At 38.1% G+C, this 23,275-nt stretch overlaps 3 protein-coding genes across 8 annotated transcripts; 1 reads left to right on the top strand and 2 right to left on the bottom strand.

The window, feature by feature from the left end:
- On the bottom strand, positions 1-17,899 carry LOC108633151 (solute carrier family 2, facilitated glucose transporter member 1). 6 transcript variants are annotated; one of them, XM_018038181.2, is made up of 8 exons: positions 13,418-13,711; positions 11,375-11,405; positions 11,234-11,293; positions 11,125-11,148; positions 4,351-4,449; positions 3,317-3,881; positions 2,801-3,201; positions 1-2,728 (listed from the first exon to the last, which is right to left on the bottom strand). In XM_018038181.2, exons 2-8 carry the CDS (start codon positions 11,393-11,395, stop codon positions 2,381-2,383), a joined length of 1,518 nt encoding a protein of 505 aa, XP_017893670.1. In that variant the 5' UTR covers positions 11,396-11,405; positions 13,418-13,711; the 3' UTR covers positions 1-2,380. The 6 variants fall into 6 exon arrangements, with proteins under 6 accessions (XP_017893670.1, XP_017893672.1, XP_017893668.1 ...); XM_018038183.2 differs by lacking the exon at positions 13,418-13,711 and adding an exon at positions 12,717-13,079; XM_018038179.2 differs by lacking the exons at positions 11,125-11,148; positions 11,234-11,293; positions 11,375-11,405; positions 13,418-13,711 and adding exons at positions 16,707-16,900; positions 17,674-17,899.
- An 869-nt stretch (positions 17,900-18,768) lies between these two features.
- LOC108633142 (GTP-binding protein 10 homolog) lies at positions 18,769-20,448 on the top strand. The gene is made up of 4 exons (XM_018038168.2): positions 18,769-19,012; positions 19,094-19,397; positions 19,472-19,690; positions 19,778-20,448. The coding sequence occupies exons 1-4, from the start codon at positions 18,971-18,973 to the stop codon at positions 20,380-20,382; spliced, it is 1,170 nt and encodes a 389-aa protein (XP_017893657.1). The 5' UTR covers positions 18,769-18,970; the 3' UTR covers positions 20,383-20,448.
- On the bottom strand, positions 20,355-22,256 carry Tcs4 (Threonyl-carbamoyl synthesis 4). Its single transcript, XM_018038167.2, has 5 exons — positions 21,764-22,256; positions 21,432-21,690; positions 21,230-21,358; positions 20,814-21,170; positions 20,355-20,746 (listed from the first exon to the last, which is right to left on the bottom strand). The coding sequence occupies exons 1-5, from the start codon at positions 21,979-21,981 to the stop codon at positions 20,444-20,446; spliced, it is 1,266 nt and encodes a 421-aa protein (XP_017893656.1). The 5' UTR covers positions 21,982-22,256; the 3' UTR covers positions 20,355-20,443.
- Positions 22,257-23,275: the final 1,019 nt, after the last annotated feature.

The following is a 23,275-nucleotide window of genomic DNA, read 5'->3' as shown; positions in this document are numbered from 1 at the left end:
TTACAAACATGTTGCGTTGTATTCAGCTTTTGTATAATTCGGGTGCCTTCTCTTTTATAAAGCTAAATTTTGATTACAGAACCTTCGATCAACGCTAAACTATTCGTAGCTATTATTGCCTCTCGCGAATTCTGATTGAATTATACCTACTAACTAAAACTGCACTCTCATACGTATCGGAGAACCAAATCACATTAATCGTCTACGTCATAAATAATAAAACGGATTTCTTATTTATTAACTGAACAAAATAACTCTGTTCCAGTAGTACAGTTAGTAGGTAAATAAAATTAATTATTCGCTGTTCTGTGTGCATTAATTAATTATTACATCTATATCGAAATTGTTATTAAAGAATGATAAAGCCATGCGCCTCGGTGTGCCTCGTACATATAGTTACAAGTATAATTAATAATCGTGTAAGTTGACCTCACGATTATTCCAATCATTACTTCGTTCAAATCGATTTGCATTTCATATTGGTTCGCTCATTGATATGACGTTCTTCGAATATATGTATTATATAACAACGTCGTAAATATAATTTACTGAATATGTAAATATATCTAAAAAACGTGATCGAGATACAAAAATTGATTTTCTCGTAAAAACTTCTATAAACAGAACTATATACAAAAGTATAATGGTTTATCTGTTAGATCGATCGGATACAAGTTTAGTGTCCCTTAAACTTGTATCATACGAGTCGTTTATTAGTTTCATTTACGGAGTTCCTACGCAGCTTGAGCGTCGAAGAATAAAGAAAGAGAAAAAAATACGAATTGCTGAATGGATAGTGAATTTGCCATTTCGTTTTGTAACATTCACCGGCACATCGCGAAAACACGAACTTTCGGATATGAATTTAGTGTTAAGCATACAATGGTCATGGTTTGAGTATTATACGGATGGATGGATGTACATAAATCTGAAAAACAAAACGGTATACTATTTTCGACTCATGATCTACGGCACAACATCTAATTCTCTTTCTAAGGACTATACATTCAACGTAACGTTTTTCGGTTACCGTTCCTATTACATTAATTAAATTACCTAATAAATATAACAACGCTGATATACAGATTTGAACATTCACTAGTTACATGCAATTATAAATATAGTTTTTTAACTACGCTATTCGATGCTATCTTATATATGTATATTTCTATGTACAATTATTACAGTACTTTTCATCCCTTTCCTCGTTTCAACATCTCTGCCTCATGTAAAGCGTATCGTTCGCACAGACATGTGTACAGACACACGAACATGACGAAAGGAAACTTCGAGGCGACGATTAAAAAAAGAACATACGTTATGAAATAGTAAAATTTTCCCGAGAATGGATCTCATGAATTCCAACAAGCTCCTATCCCATATTTCTCCCGTATCAGGTATACACGTAGATTCATAAATATTTGAAATCAATTCGATGCGAAAAAAATAATTCCTATTTTCGGGAAAGTTAGACAGTTGAATAGAATATTTGTTCGAAACGAAAATGCGAGATATTTCTACAAAACAGGTGCGACGTTGAAAAATTCTAGATTTGAAATTCATGCAAATACCGCTGTTTATGACTAGAGTGATAATATTAATTCACGATGTAATTAAACCCACTTTTTCTCAAGCTGAATAACTTGTAAGCATAAAAAAACGAATACGTATATTTTTTTCAACGCCACTCTCAAGGAACTGCGAGTTAACATATTTTATTCCCTCGTGCATTTATTCATCAATAATTTTCCTCACCGATATTGCAACCTCTTTGATCTCTGATCAAGGGTCTACAGTTTATAAATAAGATATCCATTCAACTAAGGTTGAGCCTTGCCTTCCCCTAAGATTAAATATATTTTGAGTATGTTATAATGTTATTAATTCCGTTCAAAGTTGTCTAGAGAAAATAAAAGGAAGAGCGAGCTTGTTAAAAAATAAACAGCTTGTACCATCGGCTTTGATCAATCGTTAATCTGATACTTTCCCTCCGCGATAAGTGTACTGTGCCGGTAATGATAGGAACTACGGTTAAGTTCAATTGAGAAATCAAACTTGTTGAAAAATTTGAGCGGTCCGACAGTGTCCGAAATAAAACGAAAATTCATTCGAAAAGAAAACGTATACGGTTTGTTGGAGATTCTCTTCAAGTGTCAGAAAGTTAAAATCGTTTGAACTAACGCGATCGATCGAAAATTTGTATTGTCTCCCGACGGAAACGCGGCGGCGATAAGCTACTTTAAAAAAATACATTTAATCGCTGCGAGTCTCGTAATTGTTTAAAAAATATCCGCGTTCGATTCATTCATCTTTGGGAACGCTCATTCGTTTTAAAAATATGTTTGTAATTAATTTCTTAACACGAGATAGAAGAAATTTCTTACTGGTACGATATCTGTCGGAACATACTACTAATCTCCTCCATCGTTTTGTTCTTCGTCTCGGGCACCTTCTTGTAAATGAAGAAGACGAAGAACGCCTGTATCATGGCGAAAACAATGAATACGTAAGCGCCCATCGCCTCTTGGAGAGGTAGAAATCCGATGCTGACGATGAAATTCGCTGTCCAGTTGACCGCGATGGCAACGGACGTGGCCGCGGGTCTCGCCGATTGATTGAACAACTCGGACACCAGGAACCAGGGAATGCTACCTGGCCCGGTTGCGAACAGAACTACGAACATGATCACCAATACGATGGAGAAGTACGCTGCTGTACTAGACGTGTCCTGGAAACAGCAGACGATTACATTACAGTGTCGCTCCCTTCGAAAATCATTTTCTTGAAAACGATTACTTACAGCGAAAGCGAGACAAATCGCGAGGAGAACGGTGTCGATGAACATTCCACCGAAACCGATCAACAACAACGTCTTTCTTCCAGCTTTCTCAACGAGTATCAACGAGATAAATGTCATAAGGACGTTCATCGCGCCGACGCCCATCGTCGCGTTTTGAGCGGCGTTTTTATCCAGCTGCGCCATCGTGAAGATCTTCGTCGAGAAGAACATGACGGCGTTTATACCAGACAATTGTTGCGCGAACATGACCATGATCGCGATCGTCAATGGAATTCTTAGAGTAGGATTTACAAATAGTTCTTTCAGCGTGACCTTTGGCACGAGCTTCACCGATTCATATTCCGTTCTCATTTCCTCCATCTCGTCGTGAACTTCGATTGTGCCGCGCAACCAGGACAGAGCTACGAGAAACAATTGTCTCGTTGAGATGAACGTCTCGATCCAATAATGATACAGTTAAAAATTGTTCGCTAAAGAACATGTACACGTGATTTGATAATACGTTTGTTAATGTACCTCTTTGAGCTTCCATATCCTTCCCTCTGCCCAGCAATAAATACTTTGGACTCTCGGGACACAGAGGAAGGGTGATGACTTGGAAGATGGCAGGTACGATCGTCAAGCATAAAAGAAGCGGCCACTGTTCGCTCGTTCCCAGAATTTGTTCTAATCCAAGGATCTGCGATACCAGAATCGACATAGTGATGACTAGCTGATAAACCGTACCAACAGCGCCTCGCAGATGGATCGGTGATATCTCTGCTAAGTACATGGGTGCCAGTCCAGCGTTCAACCCTGCGTTTATACCGATAATAAATCTGCCGATGATTATCATCTCGTAGCTGTTGGCCGTTTTCGCGAAGCCCTCGAAGATCACCGTGGCTAACACCAAGACGTTGTTCAACAGCAAACCGCCTTTCCTGCCGAAACGATCGGCTATCCACCCGACCAGCGAACCACCGATCATGCCACCCACGCAGAATATCGACACAGCTATCGACCATATCATCGTAACTTCCGATTGTTTCGTCGGTACACCGGTTCGGTTCATTTTCAAGTTACTGATCCAGTCCTCGATAAGCTGCGACAGATCGTCGGAATTGTTTACATTGTAATCGATATTTATGTAAATATAATACAAAAATATTTCAAGCTCTTGAAGAATAATATGTTCCTGCATGCATTCGATATTAGGCGCTTAAAAAAAAAAAGTAAAAATCACGTAGATACATTTAAAATCGTACGATAAGTAGTGAAGAATCATTATATAACTAAACGCTTCATTAACTTTTTCTATCGATTCCACTTATTAGCTCGTATAAAATTTCCATGAGTTGGGAAGAAATTGTTCGAGTGTTTAAATCAAGAGTCTTAAATATTTAATTAGTGACGCGGATGTGAAATTGAATACGTAGCCTGCAAGTGACCGGACAATAAAAATTAAGTTTAGCCGAAAACAAGAACGCGCGAATAAACGCGATTTATAACATAGATTGACGTCGGCGCTGCGTATAAAAAATGCTGACAATACGTCTCTTCTTATGAAATACCTGCTGAGGTGCATTAACGACACCGGTGTTGTACCCATGTTGAAATGATGATCCGAGTGCAGCAGCTGCAATAGCAAATGCTAATCGCCCATTCAAACCCTGCAACATAAGAGATAATACGTTTTTACATGGATGATCCCCTCCTATGTAATAAGCGAACATCTATAACGTTAAATATTCGTCAGTTTACATTCTTAATCCGATGCCGCTACAAGAAGATAAGGATAGTATCACTTTCATTTCATTTAGAAGAACGAGTCGAATCTACTGAACACTTTTCTATTTAATAAATCATATATCCGTCCGAGATCTGATAAAAACGACGGATAATGGAGCGCGTTTAATAACGAAAATATTTCTTATCATGAGCAAACTGTTCACTGAACCGAGAGCCCAACTTGTGTCTTACCGCTCTCCCATAATAAGTTATCTGCTCAAGCCCGATCGTTTTCAGAGTCATCGAGGGATATTTTGATTGATTCACTGATGTGTAAAACAGAACTCGTGCTGGGAGTTGACCGAAGACTGAAGATCGCTCGGACGTTTATGCAAATTATATCGGACTCCGGTGTTTTCAAACACGTGTCAAAGACTACTCTGCGGGTCGGTACCCCCGCCATGCATTTTTATACCGCGCCACACCACGTCTAAGCGGACCATCGTGTGTACACGGTAAAGCACGCACACGTATCTCAAGGAAATCTACCAGCCAGTGTTTCTCAAATCGAATGAACGATCCGGTGAAACAGTACATTTAACGCGTTTTTATTGCTTGCGTCTACTTCTTGAAATTCTGAGACGTGGCCCGAACAAGGACACGTTGTTATTCTCAAGGTGGGTCAGCAAATACATATTCGAAGAGAGCAATTAGGAAGTATAACGACCTGCGATACTATTCTCGGTAAGACTAGGCAATTCATTTCTTACGTCTTATTGTTCACTTTATTTACTTTCATTACAACAGGATTGAGATTACCTCCCAAGTACAATGCTGCTACTTCATACACATTATTATTACGTAAGCGTATATTTGAAAGGGACTATTAATTAGAAGGCGAGCATTCAACGAGAGAACATTCGCCACAATAAAAATATGCCTATCCCCGATCATGGCTATTCTTTAGTTCTCATGAATATGCATAATACGAAATGCGGCAAGGCTCGGCGTTCCTCTTGAAGAGCATTGCCATGGTTCGCTTTTACCGCTTCCTTTTTCCCGGTCTTTAACCGGCTTACTATACCCATTCGGAACGTGGCCAACATTTCCGAGTGATCAATCCGAAAAACGAAATGATTGACGATGAGAACAGTGTATGTTAAGATTTATTTACTCTTCTTAGATACGTCTAATTCGGGTCCAAGAATTGATACTTGAAAAAAATAGTATATACACGCTTATCAGTCACAAAGTCCACTCGTCTGGAAAAAACAGTTGTTGGGAAAACAATAGTGACGAAGTTATATTATGCCGGTTTGTTACGGTGTCCATAAAGAAAATTTTTCGCCCTTTGAACCACGTCTACGTCGGCAGTCGCTCGGGACGGGGGAGTGTCGACCACGGCCAATGCCGATTGGTCCGCACAGCCAAGCCTCTGACATACGAGTCTCGTGGTAGCCTCGACCGTCCTAATTATAGCCGCGGCTTGTCACGAGCGCAAACATTTTACGTATCCAAACCACCGAATTATCAATTACTTTCGAGGAATTTTCGACGCTGTGTGTGTCTAAGATACAGTAGGGTCAGTTATATACCTGCAAGGAAAATATTTAAAACTTGGTACTTTATCAGTGTCGAGTAATGTAACTAGACCATAAGTCGAAGAGCAACAGAACAGTGTATAAATATAAGGAAACAGTTGTTATAGACATTATAAAAATCAGAATAAAAGTTTGCCCATGTTTTTTTTTTAAAGAAAAACTTTAACATGTCATTTCATGCGTGTTTCGCGCCACGTTTCCCTGGTCGAAAATAAGAAGATTGACGTTGCCTTCATGCTGATGCCCTCAAATAAAAATAGCTCCGAGAATTTAAACGATTTGTTTTGTAAAGTGAAATTTCCGAAATAAAAATGCGCAGAATATATAAGACACGATTTTCTGTTTGCACGATTTCAAAATTCCAAGTACAAAATGAAGATACAGAAATAACAATTCGCGTTCGAATGTTTTAATATCATTTGTACGCTCATTATTACGACTCTTATAAGCGTTTGGTTAATATACATGATAGTAAAGATACGAATTTGCATATTAGCTTGCGTCAGTCGTCGTACGATGTAGATTACCTTTTAATAATTACAAACGTCCAAGTGGAGACTTCCACAATTTAAGAGAATAGATACGAATAGAAATTATGACGTAGTTTATAAATTAACAATTTGACAAATTTCCTACTATAAATGTACTCGGTATAAAAGAGGAAAAACGAATGGCGAAAAAATTATCTTCGACAATTAACTGCAAGAGGCTATCCATATAAGTAGAATTTACATATCTGCTGAATTAACATAAGTTCAAGTGAATATTTTTCTCCTTCCAATAAAATAAAATAAAATAAAATAATATATTTAAGTACTCTGTATTCCATACCTACTGAAAGATTGTACTACGAAATTCCTTTTCAATAATAGAAGATTTCACATTCTCGTTCTGTTAATCACAGTATAAATACTAACATAAACAATTACGTACGTACGTAGATTAGCGTATTCACTGTACATACGTAAGGATACGTATAATGTACCGAAACAAGTGCTTTACGTTCAGCTATAATACCTTGGCAGAAACGTGGCCGGAAAATGAGAGTAAATTGTCTAGGACAATTGTCGTAATGTCACCGACGCATACCTCGACTCGGCGTTGCACGTACACAGCGTACGCAACCTTGGTCGAACGCAAGACTTGACATAGTTTCAGATTAATGTCATCTTTCATTTAACTCCTTTCACTTTTAATTCGATGGAATCTGATTCGCGACAGCCGGCGGTATTGTACGGAAGAAAGACGAACGCGAGGAACGAATCTCGGCTAAACAACATTATTCAATTGCGTCTGGTAATATGTATTATGAGCGCCATTCCGTATAGAGGACATGTCGACCTTTCCTATACCCAACAGCCACGAATGCTCTTGTTCCTCGGTTCCACCTGAACATATGACATGTTCTTTTATATCCAACGAACCGAACATTTCAACGTCAAACAACGAATTTATCCAACGAAAAATGTGGAAAAATTGCCGGTACACCTGAATACACGTTCCCGCAATCAGCGCTTTCGCGGATATCTGGGTTGGATTTCAAATGAACCGTGTTTTCAAAGATGTCCTTAAAACAACGATGCCGGCGAGAAGAGAAAAGAAATAGAATCTTGAAAAGTGATCTTTCACCTCTAGAGATAAAGCGTACGATGAATATTTACGTTTTTATTTGAATAAAAGAACATTGCACCGGGAGTTTCAATTGGAACAAAAATTAGACTAATCAAAACACTGATATCTGTTCCTGAAATATCTATGTACCTCGAGGGCGTCGAGATTTAGCGGTAAAACACTAATAACATTTGCACGTTGTTCACAATGCACAGAACAAGCACGATACAGTAATTTCAAGAAATATTTCACCGAACCGAGGTATTCTATAAATATTATATGGTATGTGATAAACACTCGTGGTCGGTTTGTTAAGAGGAAAACTGGAGCGCCGATATCATGTTCTTTTTCGGTGAGATTAATATGTATAATAAATTATCATTGTGTCCTGCCGACTAGCGAGAAGTGTGGGCGAAACTGTGGAAAGTACGGTTTGCGAGATATCTCGCCCGTTGAATTGTTTCAATCGTACAGCAGTGAATGAATCCATGTAGTTCTTCAAATATTTAACGAAACGTAATACTAAGTAGACGATTAAATAAAACAATTATCAATTAGACGTCGTTTATCTAAGTTAACAAGCAACTTATAGATCGTTCAGAAGCAGTACTTTTTCAAATGATGAAGTCTTCTATAGTAGATCTTCGTGAATGAGTAAAGATAGGCGATTTTGTAGATAGCTCACCCTTGTCGCGAGCCGGCGGTTCGTACAAAAGGTAGATTTGTCTTTACCTGTGGCTTTTCCCTGGTCATGATAAAATAAAAATTTGGTAATCGCACTTCGTTATGCAAACGGTTCCCTTGTTTTCAATAAATCCCGTGTGGAAAAGGTGAACGTGAAGCGGATGCGAGAAGAGACCGACCGGTTCCGTGTCACGACCGCGTTTGAAAGCTACTGAGAGACAACATTCGTGTGTGCGAGACGAAAGCCGATTTTCGAAACGAGTCATACCTCCCTCTCTTCTTTGCCTCACGCTCCCCTCGAACGAATCCCATTGGATATGCTGCTACCCCTCTCTCTCTTTCTCTCATTCTCTCTCTCTCTCTGTCTCTCTCACCGAAATCCAGCATTTCATCCGACCGTGGAATTCTGAAGAAATTACCACGTTTCAGGATTGTTAGGGCAAACTGGAAACTACCCCAACGTTTATCTTCGTCTCCGTCCATTATCTTAAAAATTTTCCTTTCCTATCTTCAATGGAAAATTCTATCAGCTTGTGGAAAACTGTTGAGAATTTAATCACCAATTTATATCGCCTTTGTTTCCGTACACTTATCTTCACTTGGTAACCAATTTTTCTGTTACGGACGTACAGGAGACTGTGAGACCACGAGACGAATTTTTCTCTTTGTTGAACATTCTAGAACAGGAATTCACGTGTATACGTACTACCCCCGGCTCTTGTGCTTTTCTCTTCTTTCGGAACTCTGCCTTACGAACCCCAGCTCAAACTTCACTGAATTTAAGCCTTTCAAGGCAACGATTCTAATTAACATTTACGTCCTGATTTAATACCAGAGAACGCGACGTTGAGTTTCCTCATTAAAAAAAAAATCGCTTAGAATTACGGGCGTACAATTATCGGATGCTGATTTCGTGAAATATGCGTCTATTCCCCTTGACCACCTGGCGATCCGATCGTTATCCGTTTTCCTGATTAAAAAACTAAGTACGTGCTTAAGCTATATAAATGAAACACTCGAAATTCATACGACGTATTAAAGATGTATAGGCTATATATGTATATNGATTTTTCCAAGTACACCCTTCAGATTTCGCGAAATTTTCGTTTTTTGTGAATAACTTCTAAACCGTTGGTCCTACGGGAAAATTACATACGACCTTTCTTGTAGAGGACAACGACATCTACAATTTCTATATAAAAAGTTTTCGCTAGCATTAATAGTTAACGGGTAATTTGCAAAAAACTGTTTTTTCGTTTTACGTCAATATCTCGTAAACTATTAACGACATTGAAAAAGTTTTACATGGAAATTGTAGATCTCGTCGTCCTCTACAAGAAAGGTCGTATGCAATTTTCCCGTATCTCCAACGGTTTAGGAGTTATTGAGGAGAAACGAAATTTTTTTCCAAAAGTTCGCCGTTTCGACGGTGGAATGGTCGGATTTTGTCAACATCAGTAAAATGCCAAATAATCATACTTAACTCATTAAATATCGAAATTAGATGAAAAGTGTACTATTTTTAATTACAGGAAATGCGTTTTTCTAAGGTACATAAACTTTTGGGATTGACTGTATAGCCAATACATCCTTAACACAGATAGATATCATCCACAGGTCTTGATTTCTTACGTTTGTCCTTGTCTCTCCGAACATTTATCCGCGTCTCGATTTCATCGATCTTCAACCAAAGTTCCGCGAGACGAGCTTACATTTCATCTACCGCAATATCGGGTTTACAGGCTCGTTCGAAAATAATCAATTTATATAACATCGTTTATCACAGATCGATACGATACTGCAATTAAAATATTTTATCTGAACAAAACGTACGGGACGATCTAGAATAAGGGAGCAATTCGTTTGTTACTAGGAGCTAGTACCGTCTCAATGGAAAACCGGACGTAGCCTGTTGACGATGGTGCTCACGTCTAGTACACCAATTTTATAATTAAGGATATTGAAGTCGGAAAGGCTGTCAATGTCACGCAACCTGGAGAACACTTAAACGACGCGATACATTTATCCTTCCAAGAGATGATCGACGCATTTGTCGATCGTGCATCAATTTTTCCGACTATCGTTCGAAACAAAGGAGTTAATTATAAATAATTAGTGACTCTGTCTATTCATCAGCCGCGGTCGACCATGTCGTTCGATCATGGAAAACTACTAAGGCTCGTGTTTTTTCCGATCTTTCGGAATGTTTCATGAAAATAAATAGAAGAACCAGGATATTTCGGAGATAATTGAAACACAGTTCGGTGAACTCGACTTCGTTATCGCTGGACGGAAAAAAAAACACGAATGTAACAACGACGCGCGACACACACTACGTAGCCACATGCGACCAATATCTAGAAATATGAGACTGAAATGAAATCTAATAACGTATCCGCGTATAGAAAATTTATTGTATTTACGACTACGTATCGCGTGTACAAATTGTTTTCTTTATGAAGTGTGACAATGCAGTAAAAGCACGAGAGAGTTTATCAGTATTTATCGATACTATCAAAATTTAATGAGCGAGACACCGATGACATTCGACATGCCAAGAACTTTACTCAAGATTAGATTGCTTTTTCTCTTCACCGGTTACAGGCGATTTCGTCGAACACGGTTCATTTAAAAAATATGAAACAAAAAACTGTAGAATTTATTATTTTTATCAAAAATAACTCATGCCCATCGATACGTTGTTTGTCATAATGTACTCACCCACTGCTTATCCTCTGTGACAGACTAAATGCGAACGGACAAACAGAGAAAGAGATAAGGCTCCGTTTCTCTATGATTTTCGCAGAAATTTTTAAGAAAATTCCTTTACCTTTGGTGCCGGAGTCAAAGCAGTCGGCGTCGTAACCTTCTCCTCAATTTCATTGTTAGACTAAACCGTGTATAATTAAATATTAATTAATCGTGTTAAATGTTATTGAGTGTTAACAGTAATCTCCTTGTTTCACGGTACCTTGTCCCCTTCCATCGCCATCGTAAAGCAGCTTGCAAAGATAAATCGTAAATTACATAAATGCACATTTCACAATTAAATCACTGTTCAACCAAAATATTTAAATTAACATCAACGATAAAACGATTTACGAAACAACTGTTACAAAAAAAAAGTACGAGCAATAATAGATAGCAAATCGTGAAAGTCGAATTTAGTTCGTAGATTAAACTTGGTAATGTTTCTTATCATTTCGTAATTAACAAATTAAAGATGATATCGGGTAAGAGTTCAACACGGTCTGTGCGTGTCGGACAGTTTCTTATTTGAATATTCAAACACGCGTATCGAGACACATGTAGCTTAAGAATTTTATGATCTATAAAATCTGCGCTGCGCTCTAAAAAGATTGACAGTTCCCTGACACTGCATTGTCAACGAACGGCGCAGCGTCAGCATACACAATTCGCGTTCTACGTGAACAGTTTTTCTTCATCGATCAGCCCATAAAGAAAATCGACACGATGGAATAATTGTTTGGCTCCGTGATGAAATATACCAAGTAATTTCGTCATACGATTATGTTAATACATTATTACACTAAGTACTCATTTTATGACATTTTATATAAGATAAATGATGCAAATTACACGTGAAAATCCCAACATTTCTGATGCAATCCGGACTGTACACTTTGTCTGAAGTACATATACATACTTGTACATTAATCCATTTCAGTTAGTTGAGTGTTGTAATTGATGGAGATATAACATGTCCCCTAGACTAAGATTGTAAAAGATCACAGAAGGGTTATCATCCCCCAGCAAGTAACTTGATTATATATAAATTGTATATAAACAATTCTGACAGTACAAAAGAAAATCTTTTGACTAAACATTATATAAGTGACACAGCCCTTGATAATTCTGTATCACTCCGAAGGAATTCAGAGATTAACTTGTTGAGGAACAATCATTAGGAATTTTTGATTATGGAATAAAGTACAGAATTTATAATCGCGTAATTTCAATAGCGTGCCGCCACCCCAACTATAATGTAATTGCAACTATAATGATCAACAATAATAATAATAATTATACATAGACACCAATAGAGATAAATATCTGCCAGTCACACTACCATCATAAAAATGACTAAGGCACGTCTGCTTGTAACGATTCCTTGAAAAAAGCATTTGCACTTGGAAGTCGATGATTACCAATATGAACAATTATTTATTCCTTAACGATTCCGACAGAAGAAAATCAATTTCAATGCTCGTGTCCTTGCAGACCTTAACGTGTGTCGAGCTCGCATGAAGTCAGAACACAGGAAGATCAGAATGAATTTTCAGAAGAATTACCTACGTTGCCGCGTGAATGAGAAGCACGAGACCAGCGAAACCTGTCTGTACGTATGTACGCACTTATTGTCGATGACGTGATACAAGGAGACTGAGGTTCAACTGTGTATCCGAGGGAAAGTCCGCGTTCGATTCCCGTGTGCTTATACCTGCTGAGTGAGAGAACAGTGGGCGAACACCACCCACTATAATTTCGAGCGCAAGCGCGAAAATTTACCGGTCTGCACTTTCTATTGCAATCCCGAATCTAAGATTGCTTCATCTTTTACATGTTCAGGAAACGCAGTGATTCATGAAAGTATCGGCTTGTGCAATAAGCTTGCACCGAAGGATTACGTACATCGAATACATAAGAAAACCTTTTTACGAATTAAAAGTAACTCATAATGTATTCCGACGGTTTTTATTCGATGAATATGCAAGCCAGCATGCTTCTCTTTCGGTGTTGTGCTTTTAATTTAACATTTGGTACGCGATAACAAACCGAGTTTGATCTTTCGCACCATGATATTGCCTTATTATTACTTAAATATAGAATTTTTTGTAATCAACCGACGATTCCCGATAATACTTCGTCGTATTAGGCAACTATCAGCATCGAATTCTCATGTATCGAATTACACGCAGGTTCGATCAGACGAGATATATCTAACCTCAAATAAGCATCATTACATGGAAATATTATGCAAAATCCACTGTACCTTGTAAGGTTCGCGACGATCAGCTTTTATTTAAATGCGTATGTACTCGAAGCTCGTGGAATTTGTAATTTGCAAGTCGACGTACTTCTTCTGCTCGTGTCTACTTCAATGTACACAAGTCCTTACGCACATCAATCGCTCAACACGGATAGCAACGTTTTTACTGTTGTCATTATGTCAATACTTTTCGCGTAATATGAACGTCGGATAATGTTCGTTAACAAATAACGCGGAGTATCGGAAAAAGACGCGAGAGGTTTTACTGACTGTCGTACGTGTCTTTCTTGAGCCTGCGCCTCCACGCGCGCCTATTTGGAACAAATGTATGCCGGTAGATCGATATGTTTTGAACTTCAAGTTTACGCGTACTTTCGCTAATTGAACTTGAGAACTTAGATAATTTTATTATACAGAAATAGACATCAGTTCGTTAAACTTCGAGTTATATCTCTATTAAACGAAAGACGGAGGAAACGAAATGTGAATAAGGAAGACGCAGGATTGTTTATCACAATTATTTTAAGTAAAATTGACGCCATGGCGTGGGCAACGAACGGTTGTGTTGTACGTATGTGTGTACGTATATATGCGATCAACGTCATTACAGATGGCGAGCCCCCAACAATCGTTCTCTCTCCTTTATACTCTCCCTTCCCAACCTCTTTGTTCGAACTATTATTATATATAATGCTAAGAGCTGAATTCCAACTTTGCTAATATATTATACTAATAATAAAACAGCCATCGAGTTGTATGTGCGATTAATGTAATGTTGTAAGAGATCGCGAGAAATAATGTATTCTAATTTTCATAAATTCATACTGTAACAGGTGTAGTAAGAATTTAACGTTACTCTCAAATATTTTCAAGCCAATATTTTATTTCTGTACGTTAAACGGATATATCTAAAGAACGCAAAGTCATTTCCGGTGGCACGTCGATGTACGAGAATTATTTGCATTTCAAATGCCCTATTCTTTTCGAGTCAGAGGCGTCTGTCATAGTTAAAGATCTCCGGATTTTACATGGACTCGAGTCACGAAACTTTCTTATAAAATAAAAATATTTGTATACGAAATTCTTCCGAGAAGAAGATAGAAAGCGCAGACATTTTAGGAAAGTCCATTCACATTTCGAATGACTAACATTTCTGGGAAGCTGTGGTCTACGTGCTCGACGAAAGGTAGCATCCTTTGAAGTGAGATTAATTAATTAGGATTACTTCCAACTGTAAACGTTCAGTTTCTCTATAATTACTGACTTCGTAAATTTATAGAAAAATGTATAAATAGAATATCGAGAGGCGAGTGCATACTGCAATACTTAAATGATAAAAGTATTTAAATACACAAGATGAATTACAAATGTTTCATTTTGTATGAATGTCCGAAGTCTATTAATTACGAAAAGCGAATGAACGATATCGTTTCGAGTAATCGTAGCTAATTCAAGAAAAAAACGATTACAAGTTGTATTTCATTCGAAATAAATACATAATAGATTCAATAACTTGACGAGATAGATACGCGGTTGATTGCAAAGTAAACAAAAGCGAGTCAGATAATTATGAGATATCGGCTCTGCCAAATATGTACCTGCCTAAAAAGGTATTTCATGTTCGTGATATCGTAACTCTCGTATCCTATTGCGTCAGCTCGTTCTACAGAAATTACAAGAGACCAGCAGGTGACGTGCCCCGCTACACACCCATCGGATTGACCATTCACGAGCAAGCTCCTCGAGTATTCTCAAACCGTTCAACACATAATCTGCTTACAACTGAACATTCTTTCCAAAGTTAGAAGAATATTAAATATCTATCAGATATCGTTTAACTAAGTAAATAAAATATAGGCAAAGATGTAGAACACGTTAATTTTACTACCAAACAAAATTTCAATACTGCTGTGACACAGCAGAGGAACCAATGTCTCGGTCAATAAGACGCCCATAGTTCAGCATTTCGTAATAGGAATCAAGCGAAAGGGAAATCCACCTGTTGACAACGTTGTTTTAAATATAAAGCAGAAACTAGAGAGACACCGATCCTAATTACAAACTCCGACGATTGAAAGACACGTTGTCTAAAGAATTCCTTAGAACACGATATCGATACAAATTTAATACACACGTTGCATTATTATGTACATAACAGAATAATTAACAGAATAAGATTGTTATAAAATAGATAATTGTACAATGTTAAGATAGTAACGTGTTTTGCTATAAGTATCGTTTAATTATTCGATAGGTACTAAGGGCATATTAATTGAATGCTTAGAATTCCATTAACTGGGGTCAAATACGTATCTACGTGCGGTAGCTTCGAGCACGGCTTGCGTCATTCGTAGAAACTACAGATCGTTCGATCAAGAAAGCACTACTACTACTAGACGCCAAAGGCATTCAGCGCGAACTCCAAGAGAATCGATCAATGATCTGCGATGTGCAAGGTCAAGGATTACCGTTTGAAAGAATTCCGCTCCCGTCATTTATACCCTGTTTACTGCCTGCATCGTTAGGTACACAAGAATAGTCATCACGTTTCTTGATTGATACTCTCTTACACGAATCGACCTCGAATAATAACGATGAATCTAATATTGTTGGAAAATGAAGTCACGTTTTCTATTACCCCACACGTTCATGTCGTTCGTTTATGAAGCATATACTTTGTTGAACAAATGTCTGCGACCGCGGCCGTAATCATACTTTTTGTTAAACAAAGGCTAACGAGGATAGCGTCACGTGCAGTGTGAAATAAGTACAATTTCGACAATTATCTAAAAATAAATCGTATTGTTATCAGGCTCTGTCGTCTTTCTACGCGTACTCTGTACACAAATATAATTCGTTTATCTGTGTATTCAACACGTCACTGTCCTTCATAACATCATCATCATCATCATCATCATCATCCACTCGAACACTCTTGCTTGTGTAAATTTTCCTAACAAACAGTATTCATCTTATTCAATATAAGCTGTTTCCTATACGCGAGGGATCGCGTACGTGCATACATTCATACATACATAACCAACAAGTGTAGGACGCGCGTTTAATGACGAAAATCAACAATTTATCTACACGCGTTTACTTGAATTACGCCTCCATCAATTACATCTTTCGTACATGAAAAATGATCATACGAATATTAGCGAAAAGACATGCAAGCGTTAAATTTTTGCAGACATGGTTGCATTCTTAGTTTTCTAGGATTAGATCGTCCTGTAGAGACATTATCGAAAAATGTTGAAAGACAGTTCGAAAAATTGTGGAGTCGACTTACTTTTCGGGCAGAAAGAGGTATCGTCGTCTCTCTGGCATAAATAGGAACGTCCAAATCACTGACACTGCTGCTGATACTGGGCGCTCTGGAATCAGGACGACCATTGAGGGGAACATTAAGATGCGTCGGCCTGAGTGGATGAGATTCCGCGATGAAACCCTCTCCAAAGTCTTCGTCGTCCCGATTCATTTTATCTATAGAGAAAAGAACACGGGGAATTGGCAATAAAAAAATAACGTGTCGTTTTGCTTAATGATTCGCCTACTGATTGCTTTAGCAAATTAACGATGACGCGCGGACATATTGTTAGAATAATGACAGTTGTCAGTTGTGCGTCGTAGATGTTGCACATAAAATTAGCGCGGGAATGTGACAGCATTACGCTTTCCCTATCAATTATTTGGCAAAGGATCAAGGCTAGAAACTCGATGACGCTCCCCACTCCTATCGAAATTTCCATCGGACGATCATTAAAAAAAAATCGAATAAGGAACGACGCGATCTCTCCGCCGATCGTTTCCCAACAAACGTTAATTCAATTTTATTGCATATCAACTCATCAGCTTCATGTCAAAAGAATTTAGTTTTTTTCATGACGTACTTGAACAAAAAAGTGTTTATCTGGAATTAAATAGTTAACCAAGTTTAAAACGCACATATCGACACTCCGCGCGAATCGTTTATAGTGAATTGGCATAAATTCTTGAACGTACATACATGCATGCTTAAGTACGTGCATACATATTTAGCACTCGTACGATTCGAGGAACGAGCATGTCGTTCAAAAATGTCACAGCGCAAAGTAAAGGAATAATATTCTTTTATGTAAATCGATTATAAAGCGGACGTTAGTTCATTCGGACCGTAATGTCGGCCGTGAGAAATCGGGACACTGATCCATTTAAAGTCGACGCGGGGATCTAAGCCGCTACAGGGAAAGCATGACATGTTTTTTCTTTTTAATTACCTCGTGCCCGATCGAAGCAGAAGCGATAGAAGAAGGAATAGAGCGAAGAGAAAAGTCCTAACGAGTAGGCGCCCACACCTCTCTACGCAGTCGATTACGAAAGAATCCCCTGAATGAGCGTGACCGAAAGGACCGACGACGAAACCACGGGATTACGAGGAAAAAAAAATCGAAGATAAGAACATCCGTACAGCTAGGGCGTGCTCTTGAGACTGAGCTAGAGGACGCATCTCGTCGCGACGTCGTCGTCGTCGTCGTCGTCGCCGTCGACAAGACGTAGCCGTCGGCCTCTGGCTGGATTTAATTTTAACGCATACGTCGTTAGACGAGCCTCCCGGCTTCCTCAAACAACGAACACAACTACGTTAATGCATCGCCTCTATCTCCGCCCTCCTTCCCTGCATCGTCACTCTTTCCTATACGTTTCTGCATCAATTAATTCCTGCTAAACTTTGCAATTGATTTCACTTAACCCGATACCATATCCCGCGGCTAACATTTAAACATCGGCTTCTGTAACAATTGAAATACATATCTTCTACGGATGCCTCTTACTTCTCTACATTTCTAGACCACTCACTTGATGGTCCGTAAAAAAGGATAAAAAGATTTGGCAGAAAAAATGCGAATTGTGTCTCGCCATTGTTTTCACGATTTCATTAAAATTCTCACACTTCCTTCTCCATTTCTTCTTTACATACCTTTAGGTCCGCTAATTTAAACGAACACGCGTTCATCGTCACGTGTCTGCAACACGTTTCTAATGCAATTCAAGTTTAATTACCTTTGATAATGTTTCCTAATGATATTGATTATATAAAACGGTATATTCCATTTTAAAACAGCTAATGATGCATACCGAAGGTGTACTACTCTAAAGGAAATAATTTATACAATGTTTTTATGACAAAAAAAGTCTTATCGCATTTCGGTTGCAATATATGCGTGTAAAATAAGAATATTAAAAAAATCTTTTATTACCGCTGTACCCGCGCCCGATATTTAATTCTTAATGTCCTCCGCTGAAATTGCAATGTAACATGCAGTTTTTTTATGCATCTTCCACTTGCAAGCGTTAATTAGAATTAGATTGGTGCCATCTGACGATCGTATCAAATGCTTCAGGCTTCTGCACGTCTGTGACGTGTGTTTATATGTATACATATTGTTGTCGGTCCCGATTCTGTCAATCATTGCAATTCGGTGGAGATTAATATCATAAGCCTATAATATTAAAATGCCTATAAAACCTGTTGATTATTCTTAAATCTGAAATCAGCTTTTATATCGAGTAAAAATGGTCGTATTAACGAGAGCCGTTTTAGGTTACGCTAAGAAGGTGAATTTTCCGAATTCAACAGCCTTCAATACTTCGATAATGAAAGTATAATTTACGGATGAACGATTTTTAATTGTTTAGATACCGAGGAAATTTAGACGAGAAGGTCTGATTGATAGTTTACGTCTTCACGTGACTGGGGGAACCGGCGGTTCTGGATTACCCGCTTACGGTGGACTTGGAGGAGCCGGAGGGAACGTGTATGTTGTCGCGGAAGAAAAAGCAACGTTACAGAAAGTTAAGAACCAATTGAAGCATGTAGCATTGAAAGCAGGGACCGGAGGTGATAGTAGCAAAAAGGGACTTATTGGAATGCCTGGCAAAGATTTAACCATAACTGTTCCAACGGGTATTACCATTTTTGACGATAGTCGCATTAAACTAGGTACTGCGAGCAATTTATAATGTGTTACTAGGTGTGAATAATATGGAATACTAATAATGCAAGTTCTAACGTAGGAGAACTAAATAAAGAGAATACGAAATTGATGATTGCCAAAGGTGGGTTGGGAGGATGTGAACAAACTGGATTTTGCGGTCTCAAAGGAGAAAGTCGTACTGTGGTCCTTGATCTTCAGTTACTTGCGGATGTCGGATTAATAGGTTTCCCAAATGCAGGAAAAAGTACATTTTTAAATGCTGTTTCCAAGGCTAGACCAAAGATTGCTAACTACCCATGTGAGTTTACTTGATGTATTTTATGTACCTTAATGTCACTCGATGTCTCGTCTTTTATGTACCTTCATATCATTTCATTTCTTCCAGTTACAACTTTGAGGCCCCAACTAGGTACCATCGATTACAAAGATTACAGGCAAATTACTGTTGCCGATTTGCCTGGTTTAATTGAAGGCGCGCATATTAACAAAGGAATGGGTCATAAATTTTTAAAACACATAGAACGAACGAAACTGCTGTTGTTCATCGTAGATATTCAGGGATGCCAGATCTCTCTCAAACACGACCACAGGTCTTGCCTAGAAACCGTGCTTCTGCTGAATAGAGAAATTGAACTGTACAAGCCTGACTTGTTGGAGAGACCTTCTATGATTATTGTCAATAAAATGGATACGACTGGCGCGAATGAAATCTATGAAGAGATCAAGCCGAAATTAGAGAATTTAAGAAAATTCCTATCCGAATTCGACGAGTCGATTCAACCGAAACGAGTATTGGAGTTTGACGATATTTTGACCGCGTCTTTGAAGTTGAACAAAGCAGATGAAATAACCGAAATTAAAACAAAGATCAGACATATTATTGACAAATATGAAGAACAAAAGGTTACTGAAAATACGGAGAAACTTGAAGAACAGTTATACAACAAGTTAAAACGTCAATCCAAACAGTATGCACCAACGCTCATTTAATCAAAAAGGAAATCAAGAATTGTATATACTAGGATATGTATAAAAATATTATTTGTTTATTTTAAATAGCGAGTTTTTTCTTAATATTCACCCATTCACACTTTAAATTCGCTTCTTGCACTCTTTCAATCCAACTTTCTCCAAATGGACATCGCTTTTCTACTTGTATCTTTTCAATTTCATTAGGATCTCGGATAACATCTACATTTGCCATCCATTTCTCTACTCCATTCCACGCTATCATCACTCCATTATCAGTACATAATTTAGGAGGAGTTCTTACGAAGTTGTAACCGAGTTCTGTACACAGAATATCTAATGCCTTAGCTAGAAAATTATTGCAGGCAACTCCTCCAGATACAACCTGTTAAAATAAAGTACATAATAACTAAAAATTGACATAATCATATCATTGAATAACTTTAGCATACCAATGTACGTCTATCTTCAGGAATTAGTGACAGTTTCTTAATAAATTCTATTGCCCTTTGAGTTCTCTGACAAATATGTATCGTAACACCTAACTGGACCGCGGCACATAAATTATATACATTAGGGATCACCATATCGGCAATTATGTCATGCTGTTTCTCTTCCAATTCTACATACAAGTTACAACGAGACATTACGCCAGCAAAGCTGAAGTTACAATCACGATATTTAGTCATTACAGGCGGAAATAAAAATTGATCGATATTCGTTGCTTTACTCGCCGCTGTTTCCACAGCCAATCCTCCATTTAATTTACTAAGCTCTGGAATATTTCTTAGCTTCATTCTCCTAGCAACCTACGGAGATTAATCAAATAAAAATATTTTTAAAATTGTTGCTCTCATTTTAATTTTACCTTGTCAAAAAGTTCTCCAGGTGAATTATTTATGCTACTACCAAGTAAATAAAATTTATCTACATTCTTAACAATTCCTAATAAGCAGTGACCTCCCGATACCAAGAGAACGAGGTATGGAAATTCAACCTGTAATTAAAGATCATTTTATACATTCCTCCTGATTTCACACTCAGTGGAGCACCAGCATCTTAGAACAGACCTTCTCTTTCATTCTAACTGTTAAAGCATGGGCTTCCATATGATGTATAGGTATAAAAGGTTTCCCTGCAATTTTTGACAGATACTTCCCAAACTCTGTGCCGATTTTAAGAGACATAGGAAGCCCAGGTTTTACAGTTGTAGCTATAGCATCAACGTCTCTTAATTTCATGTTAGCAGCTCTTAGTGCATCCTCGCAAGTCTTAGTAACGTTGCTTGTATGCAACAATCTTGCAAATGTGGGAATTATCCCACCGAAACTAGAATCATATGAAACTCTCATTACAAACGATTTACATTTGTACGTCATCGGTAACGACAATGTTTAACTACTTTAAGTGAGTAAGCTGTTGAGAGGTAAGTGCTTCACCTATGACGATTCCATCACTGTTAACAATTCCACAACCTGTATCGTCGCAACTTGATTCTATTCCTAAAATCACAGCAGGCCTACTGTGCACGGAATTTCGAACCGATATCGAATTAGTTCTACGTGCATAAAAATGTGTCCCGTTGTTTAAAAAACGTTTATACAGATATTTATAGAGCATCTTTTACAGATTAAATATGAATTATACGTAGGAACAGGAAAATTACATTACGCATTTAATATATCAATTTTAATATAAAAATTGCACGCGAGCATAATATATTATCTCATGAACTCGTTATCATCTTGGTTCATGAACGTTTTTAAAATTATTCAGATGTGCGTTGAAGTTGAAGCACGTGGGAACCTATATTTCCGTTCAAAGGAGTAATAAGTAATAATAGGTATACTGTGATACTGTGCTCTAAGTTTGTACCAGATGGTGCTTCAAAAGCATAGAAACAGAGAGAAACTGAGAGTGCTCATGCCTTTGTTCTCTCGTAAGACCGCTTCGAAAGTGCTGCACCTTGCGGCCAACTGGGGAAGATGGTCCACCTTTAGCATGTAGCAGAACCTTTAGGAGAAATCTACCCTGTTCGGTTCCACCGTAGCAGAGATAAGAACCTCCAGGTCCACCGTAGCATATACACATTATAGGCAGTACCAGGCAGTATGAAGATGGGATATAGGAATATATATATATGTCGAATGGGAATGGGAATCGTTCGCTCGAGTGATAGCCGCGGTAGCTTGGACGGACGAGCAAGTTAATTATGTCAAGTCGGGAGATGTTTCTACTAATTTAACAATATGTAACTTGATTATATAAAAATACAAATTTTACTCGCAGAACCGCAGGTCAGGAAGTACACAGGGTAATGAAATTAAACGCAAGACAGATTTAATATGAAATTCGACATTTATTCAATAATTTTTTATTATAAACATCGGTCCGCGGCCGCGTCTTAAATCGACACTTTTAGCCGAGTGGATGAAATTTGTGTGCGTGCTGATGCGTCAGTGAAGCGAATTTTAAATTCGGCCGTCTTCGGACATCTTCGGAAAGAAGGTCGGAAACTTCGGTGCTGATTGCGTGAATCGAGCGCATCTGAAAATCACGGTCTCCTCTCCTCGAGGTTCGAAGTCTTCCAGGCTCGGCTCGGAGCCTTCGAAGCTCCGTGTGTTCGAAACCCAGGCACTTCACTTTTTTTTGTTTATTCGACAATTTACATAGTCGATGTATGCATATTGAATGGGGCAGAGGGAATCTACTACAGCGGAAAATGTTTTTTAAGTTGCAGGTTGCAATAACAATGAAGAAATAAAAAGCCGGATAAGATGGTAAAATGTGCTCTTGAAGGAAATTCAACTTGCAATAAGCCATTCGATAGAGTGTCCAAAGCAAACGTCTTGTGCCAATTTTCAACCCTCTGTCTCAATCCGGAGGGTACTTATGGGGGTTAATCAGATTTAGC

The sequence above is a fragment of the Ceratina calcarata genome, unplaced genomic scaffold, assembly GCF_001652005.2.
Source record: "Ceratina calcarata isolate Rehan_Ccalc_2016 unplaced genomic scaffold, ASM165200v1 scaffold185.2, whole genome shotgun sequence".
NCBI classification, from domain to species: domain Eukaryota; kingdom Metazoa; phylum Arthropoda; class Insecta; order Hymenoptera; family Apidae; genus Ceratina; species Ceratina calcarata.
The sequence above is the reverse complement of the archived record's forward strand: the minus strand, read 5'-3'. Positions and strand labels throughout refer to the sequence as shown.

Coding starts and splice junctions, on each gene's coding strand:
- LOC108633151 (XM_018038179.2), bottom strand. CDS start 16,895: ATGAATCGGGACGACGAAGACTTTGGAGAGGGTTTCATCGCGGAATCT. Junction 4,450..16,706: donor TACCTCTTTCTGCCCGAAAA/GTAAGTCGACTC, acceptor CTTATGTTGCAG/GGTTTGAATGGGCGATTAGC. Junction 2,729..2,800: donor CGATTTGTCTCGCTTTCGCT/GTAAGTAATCGT, acceptor TGCTGTTTCCAG/GACACGTCTAGTACAGCAGC.
- LOC108633142 (XM_018038168.2), top strand. CDS start 18,971: ATGGTCGTATTAACGAGAGCCGTTTTAGGTTACGCTAAGAAG. Junction 19,013..19,093: donor TTTTAGGTTACGCTAAGAAG/GTGAATTTTCCG, acceptor TTAATTGTTTAG/ATACCGAGGAAATTTAGACG. Junction 19,398..19,471: donor CGATAGTCGCATTAAACTAG/GTACTGCGAGCA, acceptor GTTCTAACGTAG/GAGAACTAAATAAAGAGAAT.
- Tcs4 (XM_018038167.2), bottom strand. CDS start 21,981: ATGCTCTATAAATATCTGTATAAACGTTTTTTAAACAACGGGACACAT. Junction 21,359..21,431: donor CAGTTAGAATGAAAGAGAAG/GTCTGTTCTAAG, acceptor CTTTAATTACAG/GTTGAATTTCCATACCTCGT. Junction 21,171..21,229: donor CTGGAGAACTTTTTGACAAG/GTAAAATTAAAA, acceptor TAATCTCCGTAG/GTTGCTAGGAGAATGAAGCT.